Below are 19,760 nucleotides of genomic sequence, written 5' to 3'. Positions count from 1 at the left end.
GTAAATGTGTGTATCAAGAGTATGTATGTGCAATGAAAGGCCTATATTGTGCCGATTTGAACGCATGAGCTCCCAAGGTTTTGATGTCACAATGAAATTGAAATGCAAAGTTAAAACGAAATAAATAAAGAGATGAAAGATTAAATTTAAAAGTAACTATTGAATACTCAAGCGTGATGCCCCCTAGTGTACTAATCCATATGGATATTTCGGTAGACTGTCGCTGATCTGAATCAAACTCTGCCATATTTTATTCTGGATAAGCTGGTCTGAAATAGCAATATGAACACAGGGTTAGAACTAACCAGGCTCTGCTGCCCAGAGAGTTACTCACTAAAACATCAATAAATCAATATATATATATATATATATATATATATAAAAGAACCATTCATAAAGTACATACACAGTTTAGCATATATATGTAAAAACACTGTTGCAGAATATTTCACTTTTGGCAAAATAAGAACCAGCTTTCTTAAAATCAATTAAGCATCCTTAATTCCAATTGGTGGATTACCTTGAGAAACGCTGTCCATTGACCAATCAGAGATGATTTAGCATTAACTGGCACTCACTTGCTGACCAAATAGATATTCTGATTTTCCAAAATTGACTAAAATCTAGTGTATGCACTTTATAAACAGTACATGACATTCTTCTAGCTCATTTTATCGACCAAACATGCCATTATTTAAACATTTTGTTATCTAAGGGCTGAAATATTTTCTAAAGAAACAGCTTGCTTATAATGCAAGTCCATGCAGTTAGTTAATTAGCAAAGATTCACATGATAAATCTGTGAGATTCGAAATGCCTCCCACTCTTTAATCTTGACTAAATCATAAGAAATTTAAAACAAAGGCTACCCCATGAATCCACATGAATAAAATATCTGCAGTGACAAACTATGAGATACTTACAATTCGTACATAGTTCCATAGGTAAAGATGATTCATTCCCCTGAAATAGAAGAACCATACAGTAATAGAGATATCATCTCAGAATTAAGGTTTACCCAAATAATTCTTATTAAAGTTTTAGCCGTTTTGTAACATCATGGTGACAGCTGAAATGTTGTTGCATCACTTATCTTTTATACTTCAACTGTGGGATTTCACTTTTATCATATTTTTCATTTTCCTTGCTTGCTATGGGCCCAGAATCACTCCTGGACTGACTTCAACCAGCCCCCTGGCCTCACGACGCTCAATTTCATTACTGGCGCTTTTGCGCATGTTGTCATATAACAACTTGCGAAAATACTTCCTCGTTCACTAAAATGTTCGCTGATTGGTCCATTTTAACGATAAATTCAACAGAAGCCTAATGACGTTTGTTACAAGCGCTGTGATTGGCCCAACTGGATTCTGGTTGGTAACGACTCTAACGAGTTGCGAGGTTAAGGGGTTTGGAAAACGGCTTTTAGTGTAGTGGGTTTGAATCCATTGATTGGTGACGTTGATTTTCAATAGATTATGTGCATCAGAGACATGATCAAAATACCATTACACCAAATTCACAAACAATTTCAGGTCATACACGATCCATTTCAATATGCATATCACATCAGTTTTTTTATAACTCTATGAAGGTTTCATCTAACATCAATCGTTTTGTCAACACAATTTGGCTGTCAGAGTTGTCTTGTGCTACGTTTTATATTGATGTATTTTTCATGTAGCGCCCAGTATATATTACTTGCAACTTGTAACCAAACCCTCCAATCACCCAAACCCTCCAATCACCTAAAATAAGCTATCTACAGTTTTAATCCTGGATTTCGTCAGCAATACACCAATACATTTAGCAGCCTAACAAGTATCATCCAGACACGCGTACCCATTGCTTAATATCATTCAAAACAAGAATCTAATCTTTTTCCATTGCTCAGGAAAATATTATTATCCAATGAACCATTACCATATACCATTACTGATAATGCTATTTTTACTTACCATAAATAAAATCAAGAATGACGTTAAAAAGGCCTGGGTTAGAGTTTCCTGTAATTTTTTATCTTGGGTTAATGTGTTTCTAATCTTTCAAAGCCATGAAAGGAAGGGAAGAAAACAGGGCTTCAATCAGAGACCCAAAATGGCTGAACTGCCAGCTGCCTTAGCTCAAGAAGCAGACTGTTTTCATTGGAACCAATCCGTCAGCAGTTCAGGGATATTCTTAATGCTAAATGTGTTTCCCTCTTAGAGGAGGTAATAAGTCTTAGAAATATTTTAGAGGCTAAAGCCAAGTAGGCCGTGATCACATGCTGGCAATCTGGCAAGGGGCAAATTGGCGCAGATCAGGCCCGCGTCAAATTTGGCCCATGCCTAATTAAAGAGCGCATTTACACATAAACCACTCAATCAATACTACACAATGTTCAAACTAAGTGGTGAGCCATTTCCGGAACTAGTTGCAATTCACACACAATAATTTGACTGACCAGGGGCGGATCTAGAGCCCAATTTAGGGGGGACCACCTAATAAATGTAGCTATGATGATACTGTATTGACACCGAGCGGTGTATGCGCGAGACGTTCCTAGCCCGTCCCCAGAAAATTTTTGAAATTTAACTCTGTTTTGGGGCCCATTTCCTGCATTCTGAGGCAAGAATTCATGACAAATACTTTCCCCTTTTCTGCTGCTGATAAACTAAAGCATAAAAAAAACATTCTAGGGCCCCCTCCCTAGATCCGCGCCTGCTGACCTGTGCTAAAATTTGCCTTGGGCTTGGACCAACCTTTTTGGTTGGGCTATGCTTCAAAATGAATGGATAAAGAGCTTCAGGCAGAAATTTGCCCCCAGATTTTATCTCTGGTAAAGGAAATGATCACAATACTTTGGTTGCTGATGTGTCCACGTCTCCACGTGAATTTGGACCAATCGGTGCCGACACCCGCTCAGGTAATGGAGGATTTGGCTTTTCTAGTGAATTCTGCAGAGATTTAACCAAAACTCACATTGGAGAAAATTGAGATCCTAAGTCAGTACCAGTCAGATGATTTAGTTAAAAGCATAGTCAGTTGGGATCCTGGCAACGCTGATTCGCAAATTAACAGCGACAGTCTTCCCGGCCCCTCTTAGTAAAAGAAATGGGCAGGACTGAGAACCCCAAATTTATGAGCATGACTGATGCATTCAGGGCTGGATGGGGAGCTGTATAAGAGCTAGATCCGATTCAAGAACACAGGGCCTGAGGTCAAAAGGGGAGGTACAGTAAAACATGAACAGTGTTCTCGAACTGGTAAGAGTTTATTAATTCAAATCACAAAAAGATAAAATACTGCATGAAATGTCTAGTCAAATGACTGGAACTGCGAACATTTGTCAGAGATGACGTCAGAAACGTGCACCTGCTAAAGCCTGGCGCACACGAGCCATTTTTGCTGCAACCGATTTTTTTAGCAATCGCTGAGCAAACGATTGCTTGCTGTCACCCGTCAGCAACCACTGGCGACGGAGAGGCGATTATCTTTCCCGCCAACCATCTGTATCATGTGATTTGTCAAGATGGCTGCGCTCCTGCCTCGAACCGTATCTGGAAGTCACATGATAATCATTCGCTCTTTCATTGGCTAGTTGATGAGTTGCGAGTTGCCCGTGTGCGGTAACTGGAGACGCCAAGGTACGTAATTTGTGAACGCCCCCCCCCTAGAATTCGGAGAAGACCCTCAGATTTTCCCCCTAGATCCACCCCTGCTCTAGGTTGTTAACGTCAATTGTGGTGGCATATTCAGACGCAAATAAATCTATAGGCCTACAGCTCTATTTGAGCAAGGAGCATAAAAAAAAGGTCTTAGGATTTTCACGTGAGAAGAGGTTTACTCTATGTTTTATTCCTTCCTTAAATTTTCTAACTAAATTAGCGCCTCAGTAAGCATCCGCAATGCGAATTAGCCAATTGCAATGAGTAGAGTTATCGGCATAGGCCCAATAACATTAATTTAATGTTATTATGCCAAAGCGACATAACCCTAGTTTAATTTAAACTAGGATTATGTCGCATTGGCAAAATCCATCTTTACATTGAACAGTATCAAAACATGGGCGAGCATACTGCTCACACAGCATCTTCCTACTAGATCCCTGAGGCACTGAAGATGTCGCAAGTGTGCCTTCATCACAGAAACTACAATTTGCTGCAGCACTATTGATTGCCTAACCTGCTGAATTGTATAGGCCTAACAGTTTTAACTGAGGAGAAAGACCAGGACTTATATTAACAGTTTTTTGTACATTTACACGTACATGTACAGTTACGGTTTTTTCTCCACAGTTAAAACTGTTTCAGGAGAGGTTCCTGGTGTGACCTAGCAACCGTGTTTCATTGACCATGAAGGTGGGTGGATGTAATCCTCCCAAAACGTCAGAACAAAAATAATAAAAATTGTATTTTGAATTTACATTGTGGGTGAAACAACTATAATCCAGACTGAAAATAGTCTCAACTATCTCGTACCATATCCTATCTATAATATTTGCCACCCTCTAGAAGATGCAAAGAGGGCCTCCCTCAGAAAATTTTGGTGTTCCCCAACGCTTGTTGATGACTATTAGGCTAGTTGGCTGTCAAGAGGAAATGACGAATTAAAAATCCAAAATTCCAAGCAAATGAAGAGCCGGCATCCATTCCTGGAATTGTTGTGATGTTCTGTTGACATTTGCATCTCCACTTTGGCCTCTCTCTCACCAACCATAACTCTAATAATAATAGCTTCATAATCAATGATCAGATTCTGTCAAGCCCGTCCGATCATAACATACCACCAACGATAAGGTAACTACTGTCTGTCACACATGCTTTTCGTGCGACGTTTTGGTCCGTAATTTCATTAATAAACAGTTGATCTGTAAATATTATGCATCAATTTGTTCAGTAAGGAATTTGCATTCAGAAATAAATCATGAACTGGCAGAAATTTGTTTGTGTTTTCTTCTATCAGCGATAGTTTACCTAGCATACGCTCGCGTTATGCTGAAAAACGGTTTTTATGGCCCGTCACGTGGCGCCACCTACTGTATTTTGATATGCTAATGAGCAGGTGATGACGTCACTGTAACGTTTCCGAGCGTCCGCGGAGCGGATTTTTCAGCATTATGCGAGCGTATGCTGAGTAAACTATCGCTCATAAATGAAAACAAAAACAACTTAAGTAAAAATTGTTGTTTATTTCTGAATGCAAATTCCTCACTGAACAAATTGATGCATAATAAAGGTAGATAAACCGATTATTAACGAAATTACGGACCAAAACGTCGCACGGAGAGTAGGTGTGACAGACAGTAATTAGCTAGACCTAACTACCCCATGCCTCTCCACACCCTCTCATCCTCACGACGACTGGCACGGCACCAGTCAGTACTGCTGTGCACTTTTAACTGTGGAGTGTGTAGGCCTCTTATATGTGACTGACAACCAACCAGCAGAAGAGAACATACACATGCAGCATTGCAAAAACATTCAACGAAATCATGTTAAAAACCCCCGGACTGAAAGAATTTTTAGAAATATCCTCTCAATCATAAACCTAGACTCGTCGATCGGTTAAATTCTTACCATTTTGACGAGATTTGTTGCCGAATATCCAGTAAACAGGCAAAAATTCTATGAAATACGATGTATACTACACGAAAACAAATCTACAAGTAGATATCTACTGAGGGGAACATCCGGGCAACTTCCTCCAAGCTAGACAGTCATACTAAATACCGCCAACGTCATGAGAATAACCCATACCCGTCAACATATCAACCGTTGTAGTCAAAAAAGTTAGATATGTATTCTAATCGTATAAGAGCCCATGGTTAAAACAAGTGGATATTTTGGTTGGAAAAATTCAATATCAATGAAAGACTCATATAAGAAATTTGTGCCTGAAAATAAGATTTTTAAAAGGCAGATGCCTCGAGTGAATTTATAAGCCTGAAATGTCGCAGAGAGTAAAGAATCATGTCCTTTGAATTTAATGGTGATGAAAGGCGAATATTTTCGTCTTTTAGTGTCGTTTCGGTCTGAGGTTATAATTTTAGGTCAACCCACCTATACGTGCCCCACTTCCCGGAAAGGAACTTCCTCTAGAATCCGGTGCAATGGCGTCGAGTGTAAGTTTAACGATGATGAAATTGAATCGCATAACATCGCATTATCCACAGGTCGAACGTGTTTTAATTGTTTTGGATAATGACCGTTACTTTCGCCTCGTCAAACACGTACATTTCTCTTTGCAGACACTTTACACGTATCCTGAAAATTTCCGGTCTTACAAGATCCTAATCGCTGCTCAGTACAGTGGAGCGAAATTGGAATCGCCGGCCTTCAAATTTGGTGAAACCAACAAGTCCGATGACTTTCTGAAAAAATTTCCTCTCGGAAAGGTATTTTAAGCATATTTGATAACGCTGTACTTTTATCCCACTCCTTTAATATTGTTGCGAAGAGATGAAGTGCACACAACGCAAACAAATTTTTGACCCCAGTATCCTAGGTACTATATATAAAGGAAAAAGGGAGCCAACTCTCCGTCAGATGGGTCGATAGGTACACAGGGACTTGACACAATTGAGAGTGAATGAATAAAACCAATATCAATGACCAGGTCCACTATCCCTGTATAATATAAAAAACAAGGGTGGCAACAAATTTTCAATCTGACAATGACTTCTCCACTTCAATCGACTGTAATTCCAAAAATTCTCAACCGATTCACATGAAATAAGCTTTAATACAACCTAGAAGACTTTCTGCTTCCAACGAGCCTTTAATCACCACTCTAGGACAATTATCTCACAACGAAATCACCGTTTTTTGACGAGAGATAGCTCAAATTGGAGGTGTACCGATTCTATGGTGGACAGCAAAATGGTCGTATTTTTCACTTCAAACGATGATTTCTATGTGAAATCTTAGAGATAACCCCAACAAACTATACATTTTTTAAAACTACGCGGTCATACCTGTACGCTTATCTCATTTATTTGTATAATCCACGCGATGGGTGAGCTCGCAAGCTCAAAATCGAACAAATATACGAAAAAGTCACCTCGCACTATCGCGCTGGCGGCCATTAATCACGTGACGTGCAGGTTCGGGCTATGTTAATAGAACCGCGACAAGTCTACGTCTGTAGACTTGAAAAAAAGGAAATATTTGCTAATAATACCACCCCTCAGACGAATGTTGCACTATATTTTCATAATACGGATATTTTATTAATTAACAGAACTTTTAATAAATTTTGTAATGTTTTTCGAAATCTCTTAGCCAATCAATGCGCGTGAAATATTTAGCCCGTTACTACGATATCACGTGATTAATGGCCGCCCAGTTGATGACAAGTTGAACGCCGTGTTCGTCCTCATTTTCGATTTTGAGCTTGTGAGCTCACCCATCGCGTGGATTATACAAATAAATGAGATAAGCGTACAAGTATGACCGCGTAGTTTTAAAAAATGTATGGTTTGTTGGGGTTTTCTCTAAGATCTCACATAGAAATCATCGTTTGAATTGAAAAAAACGACCATTTTGCTGTCCACCATAGAATCGGTACACCTCCATTTTGAGCTATCTCTCGTCAAAAAAAGGTGATTTCGTTGTGAGATAATTGTCGGAGAGTGGTGGTTGTAGGCTCGTTCGAAGCAGAAAGTCTTCTAGGTTGTATTAAAGCTTATTTCATGTGAATCGGTTGAGAATTTTTGGAATTACAGTCGATTGAAGTGGAGAAGTCATTGTCAGATTGAAAATTTGTTGCCACCCTTGTTATTTTATTATACAGTTGCAGGGATACTGGTACCCCCATCATTGGTCTCATCCATTATCAGTCGTGACAAGTCCCTGTGGATAGGTATGTCACTTCAACAGTTTGTAACTTCGTTATTGATAATCTAATCCGCTTCAAGTAAGATTATTCTTAAAAATGACGAATTTCTGCGTTGGGTCCTCCTTATTACCGAGATGACCACAGGGGTTTGGCGATGAGCTTGGATTTTATTTCCGTGTTGTTGATAATCTCACGAGAATGGCGCTAAATATGAACTGCAAATAAATTCAAAATATCACGGAAATGAGTACTATGTGTGTGATTGAATGTATAAATGAAAATGATACTGTAGAATTCAGGTCAAGTCACTGTCGGAAATAAATACATGGTCGATACTCGGAATGAACCATAAGAAAACACGCGCGCGCTCTCAGTGTCCGCGGTGGGCCATAAAAAGATTGTTTGTTCCAGCAAAAACCTCGAGTAAAATGATATTCCAACCTGATCGGCTCCGATCCAAGCGATATATTTTAATTGAGAATGTGTTACAGAAAAAAAGGGTATTTATTTTTGATCCGGGGCAACTGATTATCCGAGACGGTCGGCTCGGAGGCAACCGGAGTTTACTGTATTATTTGATAGTAACGATATGTCTTATGCCAAATCATGTAAATCATAGAAGTAGGATATTGAGAGTGGGGCGTTATTAGGATGCTGTAATTAGTATCAGTTATGATGCAATTTAGGATATCTCTCATCCACTAAGTACTAAGTACTTACATTTCTTAGAGACCCCCTTTCAGAAAAGTATGTACATTCGCCTATCCCTGTATAAAGTTGGTACATTGCTTGTTTACCCCCTCCTCCCCCTCCAAAAAAACCATACTGATAATAATAATAATCTACTGTTTGAATGCTCCCTTAGTGCTTCATCTAGCATTAAAAAAGGGCAGGGTGCTGATTTCAAATAAGGGCATTTTTGTGCGTGATTCCATCGGAGCAAGGGCACATAATAACGCACTCGCGTCCGTTTTAGGGGCAACCTGCAATGTTCCCTATTGCATAGAATCGAGGTACCCCTACTACAATTGAGGACAAGAAACTATGTTTAACTCTGATTTTGCCATGAGTGACACACTTGACCACAGTACATCCTTACACCTATGCCTGTCAATGAACAAAAGTTAATCTAGAATGGCTTTCAAAATGATTCGGAAAACCAGTTGCAGACAAAAAAATTGCAGAAAAAAGCAATCTCAAGTAGCAAATACAGCGAAAAAGAGCCAGCAATAGTGTATAGGCCTATATGAAATTGCATATTTTTAATCTTAGAAATATCAAATTAATTGGTTTAAATTGATAGTGTTAGTGATTGGCAAGTAACTGTTGATAATTGGTAAGCAGCCAGCTTAAGAACACATTATTGCTATTAGGCTACTCAAACTAATTGTCTGTGCGAGTCTCTCTGCGAATTCACCGAACAAAGTTTTTCACCTTGTATATATAAAATTTGTCTAATAGTCTAGATAAAAAGATCCAGAGCATCAAGATGTGTTCAAAACGAAACAATCCATCGAGTATACACTACCAGCTTTGCAACGGCAGTCGCTAGAATGATTGGCAGTAGTTTGGAAGTCAGCCAATTTCCTGGAAACTTTAACTAGGCCACGCGTCTGAGGCACGTTTTCACACGATGCACACTGACTGCAGTACATTTGAATATAACCACTGATCACATGAGCTACTATCATTGATATCATACGAGATATTTCATAGCCGTCGCAGGAAACTTACTAACAGTCGGATGCGTCGGCTTATTTTGAAAGCCCTGACTCATTACTCGTGACTGACAAGGGCAGGATGGCGGACCTACGACAAGTGATGAGGGCACAAGGGCGAGCATGGGACACATCTGAAGGGCACAAGGGCGGCTATTTTCGGGGGCGGGGCGGACCGCCCTTCTATTTTTGGCTAGATGAAGCACTGTCCCTATGTGTAACAACGGCTCCTGATATCCCGTCCGTCTGTGTATGCAAGTTAGATTAGACATCTAAAACCTATGCCATGTTTGCTTGAAATTATATCATCATAAGTGGACATATATACAAAGTTTGTTGAGAAATTTTTTGTATTGCAGCTGACCTATACTATTATACTATTATAGTTCCTCTCTATTTTGTTAATAGGTTCCGGCCTTAGAGACCAGTGATGGAACTGCTATTTTTGAAAGTAACGCCATTGCCCGATATGGTATGTTATGAAGTTTGTTGGCTGTTTCGCTCAGCTGAATGTAGATATCATGCTCATTTGAATTTGGCAAATTATTAGTTGTTAGGAAGTTGCGTGAGTAAATCGAATTCTGCATTGTAGTCGGTGGTGAAAAGCTCCATGGCAAAACTCCAACTGAACAAGCTCTCGTCGAGCAATGGATAAGTTTTGCCGACTGTGAAATAGTTCCCTCTTCGTGCACTTGGGTCTTCCCCTGCCTCGGAATCATCCAATTCAACAAACAGGTAAACTTTTAAAGGCTGGAAAATGTTATCTTTTGCTGACTATTTTTCTGCTCGGTGATTAGTCACAAAGTAGTGGACCGATAAATCTTGAAGGATAATCTTTTGTATGAGAGCAGCTATGACTATATGAAAAAGTTTGACTATTTCTATTTGATACTGATGAGTAGTTGGTTGTATTTATTTTTTTTCTTTTCTGATATAGAATACTGAACGTGCGAAACAAGATATTCAGAAAGCCTTGGGTGTTTTGAATACAGTCCTGAAAACTAAGACTTATCTTGTTGGTGAACGTATTACACAAGCAGATGTAACAGTTGCCTGTGCGTTGTTGCAATTATACCAGCATGTAAGTATTCTGTAGTATGGTGGGTAAACCTGACCTCTTTCAAAGACATGTCACTAGACTTTACCTGGATGATGTGTAACTAAAAGAGGTAGACTAAAAGCTGAATAGTTCTTGCTGAGAACTGTCAAACTATTCATTTGAACATTTCTCAAATAGCCATTCAGCCATACTCTACTGCCAAAATCCTAAATGACTTACGTGGATGGTCAATGGTTTCATTAATCCTAAATTATTCCCGTTATCATCAATTTAATTTGGTTACCATTTCAACATCACCCCTACTAATTACCCTTATTGTACTGGGGCCAGGGATCAGTTCTTGCCTTTTTGTCATTATCAAGGCAGAGGTGAAATGATCAATGATGCATAACTCAATTAGAATGAAATTCATTGATAATGATTCTATATTCGTCACTACCACTGAGATACATTTCTACCTTGTAGTTAAACCCTGCCATTATGACTAAAAACTGTTCTTTCAGGGATGAAAATTCTGCACGAATTTCGGTATTGAAGAATACATTTTTCCAAATAGTCCAAGAATAATGTAAAAGTATAGGTGGGGAGTGATGGTCTTTCAACATCGCCCGTGCTAATTACCCTTATTGTACTGGTGCCAGGGTTCAGGTCTTGCATTTTTGCCATTATCAAGGCAGATGTTGACATATATTTTGCTTTTGATTTGATGTAGTTAATAAACCAATGGCATTTACCTATTATGTTTCTGCATTCATCCAAATGCCTAGTTTCCCTTGAAAATAAAGTTGTTTTTGATTTGATAGTGCACGCGAATCAAGCTTATTGAATTCAGACCGTGGTAGTAACAACATCGATATTTTTATTTCGTTCTGTCGAAAAAGAAAAAGAAAAATGAAACCGCAACGAACGCCAGGCCCGTAGTGAGTTAACTTACTTCTAGGCTGTACCATACATGTGTCTACTGTTGTAACAGGTGGCATCTCATCATTTTAATTTACACAGGGAAATGTGCGTACCTACAGACTGCTGCTATGTGTGATCCAAAGAAAACCTCATTAACCTAAAGTTGTTATAAGGTTCCACTGTGTTAGCGGCCTCAATTCATTCAACAAGCCGTTTTTTTTTTTTTACTGTGCATTCAATTTTAAATTTGCTTTGTTGTTAATTTCAGGTGCTCGAACCTGGATTCCGTGCTCCATACCAAAACACCAACCGTTGGTTTACCACTATGATAAATCAACCACAGTTCAAAACTGTCATCGGTTCCTTTAAATTCTGTGAAAAAATGGCACAATTTGATGGTTAGTGTTTTGAAGATTTCTGTTACACTCTCTTGTGTTAGTTCAAGTCTTGATTTTTTTTAGCTCCGCTGCGATTGGTTAGGGGGTGAGCGTTCATTCGTGCGTCTGTCTACTTTTTCTTCAAATTGCTACTTGTCCTACAGTTTTAATCAGATCAATTCCAAATTTGGTATGGTTCTATGGACCACGGCCTATAAAGTTACAGAGCCATTTTTTTTTATTCGTCCACCTGGGGGTGGGGTTTCTATTTCTTCAAATTGCCGTTAGTCCTACAGTATGAATCAGATCAAGTCCAAATTTGGTATGAATGTTCTATGGATAAAATACCTTCAAAGTACAGAGCCCATTTTCGATTAAGGCACAAGGGGGCACCCCTAGGTATGCAGCTTCTATTTCTTCAAATCACACAGCGGAGCTGTATAAGCGGATAGGCCCCTTGTTTCAATGTATAGGTTTACAGAATGTGCATTTGTATGAATTTCAGCGAAAAAATTTGCTGAGGTTTCTGGAAAAGGAAAAAAAGAGGAAAAGAAGCCTAATAAGAAACCAAAGGTAAGATATAAAGACCATACTTAGATATTCATGTATGTTATCCTATAAAAAAGGCATGTTGAACAGTTTTTCCTGTCAATGTGTAAGAGATATAGGTAGATAAAAGTTTGGGCAAGCTTTGCTGCACCTGTATGGATTTTGCCTCTATTGGTGTAATTGCTTATTGTCCAAGCCACATAATTATAGATACGCTAGGGCGGATCCTAGAGGGTCGAAACCCAGGCCCCACAAATGTCCGTCTGGTGGGCACTTCCATCCTTAGAAAAAAGATTATGGAAACATTTCAGCCTACAAATTCAAATATTTCGAAATATGCATAGCACGGACATAGCAAACAAATCAATTTTGATTTTATTTAGCATGAACCTTAGGAAAGAGATCGACCTAGTATTTGTTTCTGCCATGTCCACTCTCAACGTTAGTTGAAAAAAAAGGGAAAAAATTATTTATCAGTTCTTGAACTTCGAATTGGATCATGGAATAAAAGTTTAGAAAAAAGTATATATAAGTCATGGAATGAGTGATCATGCGCATTTGAAGTGTGCAGTAGTAGTGCAGTGTAATCATCTGTCATATCAATAGGAAAAAGGGTGGAGGAACATAACTGCTCTAGCAACTAAAGTTATCGATCACCTACTTGCCTGAATGAGAATATTCTTGTCATGCAATCAGACAAGCACTTAGATAGGATCCTGAATCACCAATGACCTATACCTGGTGGCCACTGACCAGGAAAATTCACGGACAATAAGGGGGTTTAACTGAATTTATTCTGCTAAATCAATTATCAATATAAACTTAAACAGGCTTATTTGATGTCATCAGGTAGGGCAGGAAAGAAATACAGTTAAACCCATTAAATGGTGATTTTGGTCTAATCTGGACAATAATTGCAGTCCATTTGTTCATTAATGTACAAGAAAATGACTTTAAATCCGAATTTCCCCATCCTCCCCGGCAGGGATTCGAACCTGATCGCATCGAGATTGCCACGGCACGAAACCCTGCCATAATCGACCATGTGCGCAGATACATGCGCAGTTCAGATGATGTGATTTTTAGCCAATCAGAAATCCCGTTTTATTTTAGCCCGGGTTTTCCCATTTATAGTTCTTCCTTGAAATTTGCCTCAACGATTATACAACGAGCAATCTGATAGGTGCCGCCAGTTTTCGTTCGGAAAGCTGCGCATGTACCTGCGCACCCGGTCTTCTGATGCAGGGGTTCGTGCCGTGGCTGAGTGTAGCGATGCCATCAGGTTCGAGTCCCTGCAGAGGGAGGATGGAATTTCCCTGGAAATGGATACATTTTGTTCATCCCAAATTATCCTAATTGAGGGGATTCTACTCCACCATGAGTTTTAATTATACTGAAATGGATGTTAATGTTATATGCAAGGTTGTCCTATAAATATAAGGCATGTTGAACAGTTTTTCCTGTCAATGTGTAAGAGGTATAGGAAGATAAAAGTTTGGGCAAGCTTGCACCAATATTTCCTTGATTGTTGTAATTGCTTATCATCCAAACAACATAGATTACTGTTGCCTGATTTGAACATATCCCCAAGCAATTCACAAAAAAATTATTGAAATGAAAACTTTATTTTGGTGATAAGTCTTAATTTATCTTATTAATTAGTTAAGGTGGGTTCTTTTACAGGAAACGGCACCAAAGACCGAAGCTGAAGCACCAAAGAAGGAGGTCAATTTACTTGCTGAATACATTAAATCCGTACCAGCTAGGTTAGTTACATTGTGTTTTGATGTGTCATTACGTAATTTAAGACATTCAGACAATTTCTATGCCCCTTTTTCCACAGCAAAACGTTCGTCATGGATGATTGGAAAAAGAAGTATTGCAACGAAGATAACGTGATGGATTGGTTTTTCGACAACATTGACGAAGAAAGTTATTCTGTGTGGTACGGAACTTACAACTACAACAGCGAGCTGACACAACCTTTCATGAGTATGAATCTGATAGGTGGTAAGTTTTCACATGACCTGTAAGATTACCCTTTGTTAACGAGGTGAAATGATCTATGATGCATAACTCAAGTAGAATGAAATTTATAGATAATGATTCTATATTCGTCACTACCACTGAGATACATTTCTACTTTTGTTAACCGGTTGAAGACTGTCATGATTGTTATCTTTAGTTGCACAAATTCATCTTCAAATCAGATTAACGTTGCTGATGTTGTTTCTACCACTGCTTGAAGGGCTAGCTTGCATATTTTGTATAATGTTCTTCGCAATGAGTTGTGAATCAGTTTCCAGGGGAGATCCAGGGTCAAAGGAATCCACTGAAGAAATTTGTTGTTCCTCACAATGAATTTTACGATCTTGAATTGGTAAAACAGCTAGGGCCTAATTCCCATGAAAAAATTTTGATATTTTTCAGTTTTTCAAACTAAATTTTGATCTTAAGAAAATATTCGATCCGGAATATTTCTGTCGAGTACTGTACCTGTACCCTTTCTTATGGTTTTTGCCAATATTTTCTAAATTTGGATTGATTGCCAATGGTTTTTCTATACAACCCAGCCCTGTGGTATTGCATCAAGCCACCAGCGAAATCCGCCATCTTTTTTCTTGGCATTCTTTTATATGAACGCTTTGGATTTTTTCGCAAAAAAAAATCAAAGGGATTAGGAAGTTAAGGGAGTAATCACTCTCGTAACGGTGAGTCTGTTCGGTTTGGGGGCTATCCCTTGCTTCTTTTTACCGGAAATAATTTAAAGGCCGACTCAAATGGAGGTCCAAAAACCCACCGGTTGGCACTAGAGATTTACAGTGCAGGCCACATCCCACTAGCAACTAGCAAGCGGTAGTTTGTTTAAAGTGTTTACTGGAACACATCTGGCTCACACCAGTATCACACAGTATCACAGTGACACAAAGAAAAACTTTTTTCGTATATGTTTGATATCATTTTGGTCATAGTAATCTTCTTAATTAGCTGATTTTGTAGATGTTTTTTGATAAGAATTCCTCCAGTAATAATGGAGTTGAACATAAAATCTGTATTTTTAATTTATTCAATTTTTGTCCGATTTTGATGAAATTTTCACACATTGTTACTGATGAGGAGTTAAGATGATATATAAATTTTCAGTTTGATACAACTTTCAGGTAAAAAGTTTTCTAACCCCCAAAATTACGCACTAGAGAGCTGCAACTGTTTTGTTTATATAGGTTTATGACTACAGGTCACTGTGCTCTCTGTGCTAAGGAGAATAACTCCTCCCAGCTTGTCATTCAAAGATTTGAAAATTTGAAGAATGCACTAAGTAAATTGCTAATTTATGTATGAAGGAGGGCTTAAACTAAATTTTAAGCCATAGATATGACAATAATACATGTTTACACATATCCCTGACAAAAAAGAGGGTCCGAATCGGTTAACTGACAGAGATATTAGGGAAATGCCAGTTTCAACGCTGGAACTCTTGACTGCTCCATGGGTTCAGAGATACTGCCATGTCTGACAGATGATGGGCCTTTTATACTTGAAGTCGGCCTTTAACTGATTTAATTTAATCATTGCAAGACTTGCGGATTTGGTCCGAGGACATTTGGATTCGGGCCTATAAGGCTCGGAAGGTGAAAGATCGTCGAGTTAATAGAAGGGATTCGTCGGTTTTGGCCGACGTGCCAACCGGCGTCTCTAATTCTATTTTGAATTTTGAAAGAGGGCCTCATTAAAATTTATCTGAGCTTTTTTCGTGAATATCTGATCGCAGAAATATTGGTTTTGAAAAGCCAATCAGAAATAGAAGACTCCTCCATGATTGACTTAGCCGCAGAAATCAGCAGGTGTTCACGTGAATCCGCGGTATCGTCTACCGTTTTACTTCCGGGTTTTATTTCAAGATCTAAAATTGTATTTCAAGATCGATTTCTGTGAAAGCTTTAGTTGATTTGGTTTTTGGGAGGAGTATTTTTATTAGCACTTCAGAAAAGATCATTGACCATTGTGCGAAGTCCGGGAAAAAAAGCTTTTTCTCAAATCAGATAGATGACCTTGTTATGCTGATTAGCTATGTGCTCAAACTACAAATTTAATCAAATTTTATTCTGCAATAAAAACATCAAATCCAATTCAATTTTGTTTTATTGAGCAAATTTCAGAAAATTCAATTCTATTCCGCATTAAAATCAATAAGACCAAGGGAAAAGAATTATCTGAGGTATTTGTTCCTACCAGATCCAGTCGCTTTCTGTGCCACTTTTGTATTCTACTATTGTATGGTATGAATTATTAGGTTTGACTCTGAACTGGGAGTGTATTTTGACAAATTTAACCCACAGAATGCATCATCATTTGTCATTTTATGAAAAGCTGACAGGCTGGCCATAGTGCCCCTTGGGGCTCTTGTTTCCCTCTTACCTTGCGTTTGAGCGGTGGTTTCTCTATCTACCTTTCCCACCATCCTTGTGCTAGGCTAGTCTAGCAAAAACCATAGGAAAGGGTACAGTACTCGATGGAAATATTACAATTTGGGAACTAAAATTTGTATTTCCGAGTAGTACTTACCCTTTCCTATGGTGGGAATCCCGCCCACCTGCCCCGCATAGCTGCATTTCTGGGTCTGATATGACATTAAAAGATGGTGGATTCCGCCAGTGGCTAAATGCAATACCGCAGGGCCGGGTCGTTAGAAAAACCATTGGTGATCTATCCAAATTTGGAAAATATTGGCAAAACCCATAGGAATGGGTAAGTACTATTCGGAAATACAAATTTAGTTCCAAAAATTGTAAGTTTGGGTCTGCTATGACGTAAAAATATGGCGTATTTTGCCAGTGGCTAAATGCAATACCGCAGGGCCAGGTCGTATAGAAAAACCATCGGCAATCAATCCAAATTTAGAAAATATTGGCAAATACAAATTTTAGTTCCAAGAATTGTAATTTTTTAGGGAACTCGGTATTTTGAGTGTTCCGAACCCATATGGACACTCCCTGGATCTGCCACTGGTTTCACATTATTGTTCGTTCGATTGTTGCCACGAAATGAAAATGGAAGCCATGTTCTGGATTTTATCTATAAAGCTGATAATGGGTTCTACTAGTGGGTGGCTGTCAGACTTGGCTTTAGACATTGTTACTAAGATGTTGTTTATGATGGTAAGCTAAATCCTTTGAATTATTTTAGGCATGTTCCAACGTTTGGAGAAGATGAGAAAATATGCGATGGGTGTACATTGCTTGTTCGGTGAAAATAAAGACAGCGCTATTTCTGGTGTTTGGGTCTGGCGAGGAAAGAAATTGATTTTCGGGGTAAGTTCCACTTAAAGCGGAGTCCACTGGGCCTTTTGGATGTGAAAATTGTCATATAATTTTTTTCCATTTTCAGGTTGATCCTGACCTAAACACTGATGCGGAAAGTTACACCTGGAGAAAAATGGATCTTTCTAGTGCAGAGGATAGACGCATCATTACTGAACATTTCAACATGGATGAAAAATCTACAGAAAAGGGAGGCAGAAAATTTAATGACGCAACACATTATGTGTAATAAGACATCGTTATCGTGTGCTAGAAGTGAATTGAAATGCTTCATAATATAATTTAAGAATCGTATAAAAAAAACAATACAAAAAAATGTCATAAAGTTATTTGTTGAAGTTCATTATTTTGTGGCTGTGTGACTACTTAAAGGAATGACGAACTGACTGCATATGGCGAAAGACGTATTTTACAGTGGAACCTCATAACGAACTCGGATACAACAAATGCTGAAGAACTCGCTTAATTCGGATCAGCTGGGACCGGAAAATTTTGTCCGAATTATCTCTCATTTGACTAGAAATAACTGAGAGGGGAGTGGGATATTTGTCCGAAATAAGTGAAAATTCTAATAAAACCGATCGGAATTAAATTAGATAAACTATATAGAATTTTGTCCCAAGTAAAGACGGCTTGATTCAGATTGATTTCGTACTGGATACAAATTTTCTGGTCCCGTGAAGCTCGTTGCAACGAGGTTGGTTCCACTACAACACAAGCCATCGTAGGTCGATATTCTATGTACAGTGGAACCTCGGAACTAACGAACCATCGCTTGTTACTTACGAAACAAGAAAATTAACTTTAATAAATTATTTGACGCCTGCGAAAAAATGTAGAATTTCTGGGATAAGCTAATGTGGAATTGCAAATTTGAAATCGAAGTTTTAAGAAATTTGGGGAATTATGAGATTTGGCGATGATACAGTCTTCGACTGGTCTAATTAAAAAAAAATTGTCAACTTGTGACCGACTTCGATTCACTTTTGCTCTAAGCTGGTCTGCAACTTCATTGCCTCCATGGTTGAAGAAAGAGCTCTTCTGATGTCTGCTTCATCATGACTTCGAGCATATCGTGTAGCCAGCCGGCCCGGTCCCGGGGCCCGGTTTGGCTGTCACTCGATATCCTAGACTTGAGTCTGGGTTGACATCGTCATTTAAATAACTTATTCATGTTATTCTGTATGAATTACCCATGTGTCATGTATTTTGTATTTTCTTATTCTAAAATTTGTAACTTTATTGAATTTGGGAATTTCATCCCGGAATTTCAATGTAATAAGGATCAATAAAGTATTGAATTGAATTGTCACCTTATACACATGCCATCAGTGGACGCGGAGCCGTATATGACGGCTATGCTATTATAGATTGCTAATCTCGTGAAACCTGCATACCCCTAATATCGAACATATTTTCTAAAACATTTGAATATTGAAATTATTTGTTTACACGTTTTTATATAGACCGCTTGTAGCCGCCGATGAAATTCACGCCGGCCCTACTCAGATCGTAGATAGCTTCGTCATTCCACTAGCATCCCCATGTCAGGGTCTGACTTTTATATCAGACTTCCAAATCGTGTATACATCCGCCATTTAACCGAATAATCCGATTTACTTATCATTTCTATTTATGCCTGCCGCTCCTGATATAATCATACATCCTTTACTATTACAATACCTCTTATCATGATATTCAATGCAATATAACATTTCGACGTTCAAATAGAGGTCATTATATAATCACAGGGAGCCATTCTACATCTTTATCAATAATATTTTGCCAAATAGCTTGTATGTGTACACATAAACCTGTGACGTTTTGCACATCGATTTACGGTTATCGTTTGTAAAATGACGCTTAATGGTTAACATTGTTTAAGTTTCATAATGGTAACGTTTTATAAGGCGTCAAAAAAATCCCCTGCCAAATCCTCATACAGTTAAATTTCATCGGAAACACGAACTCTTCGTGGCCGGCGAAAACTTAGCCGATCATGTTTCACTTTTTG

General features: G+C 38.5%; 2 protein-coding genes and 2 non-coding genes across 7 annotated transcripts in view; 3 read left to right on the top strand and 1 right to left on the bottom strand.

Moving 5' to 3' along the window:
* The window catches only part of LOC141915379 (calcineurin subunit B type 1), a 34,289-nt gene extending 28,598 nt beyond the window's left edge, over positions 1 to 5,691 (bottom strand). For 3 of the 4 annotated variants that reach the window (XM_074806878.1, XM_074806877.1, XM_074806879.1), the window contains exons 1-2: positions 5,559 to 5,691; positions 924 to 963 (exon numbers count right to left, since the gene is read on the bottom strand). In XM_074806878.1, coding sequence (XP_074662979.1) covers positions 924 to 963; positions 5,559 to 5,561 — 43 coding nt within the window. In that variant the 5' untranslated portion in view covers positions 5,562 to 5,691. The remainder of the gene's footprint in view (positions 1 to 923; positions 964 to 5,558) is intronic. The other variant, XM_074806880.1, reaches the window with a different exon arrangement.
* Positions 5,692 to 6,009: 318 nt separating this feature from the next.
* Positions 6,010 to 18,065, top strand: LOC141903376 (elongation factor 1-gamma-like). The gene is made up of 11 exons (XM_074791492.1): positions 6,010 to 6,103; positions 6,230 to 6,376; positions 9,945 to 10,008; positions 10,129 to 10,271; positions 10,474 to 10,617; positions 11,768 to 11,897; positions 12,382 to 12,449; positions 14,109 to 14,191; positions 14,269 to 14,435; positions 17,613 to 17,737; positions 17,814 to 18,065. Exons 1-11 carry the CDS (start codon positions 6,092 to 6,094, stop codon positions 17,973 to 17,975), a joined length of 1,245 nt encoding a protein of 414 aa, XP_074647593.1. The 5' UTR covers positions 6,010 to 6,091; the 3' UTR covers positions 17,976 to 18,065.
* Positions 10,966 to 11,052, top strand: LOC141898179 (small nucleolar RNA SNORD70). The gene has a single exon (XR_012618531.1). It is a non-coding gene; the product is annotated as a small nucleolar RNA SNORD70 (small nucleolar RNA).
* Positions 14,480 to 14,566, top strand: LOC141898181 (small nucleolar RNA SNORD70). The gene has a single exon (XR_012618532.1). It is a non-coding gene; the product is annotated as a small nucleolar RNA SNORD70 (small nucleolar RNA).
* Positions 18,066 to 19,760: the final 1,695 nt, after the last annotated feature.

This window comes from Tubulanus polymorphus, chromosome 1 (assembly GCF_964204645.1).
Source record: "Tubulanus polymorphus chromosome 1, tnTubPoly1.2, whole genome shotgun sequence".
Lineage (NCBI taxonomy): Eukaryota > Metazoa > Nemertea > Palaeonemertea > Tubulaniformes > Tubulanidae > Tubulanus > Tubulanus polymorphus.
The sequence above is the reverse complement of the archived record's forward strand: the minus strand, read 5'-3'. Positions and strand labels throughout refer to the sequence as shown.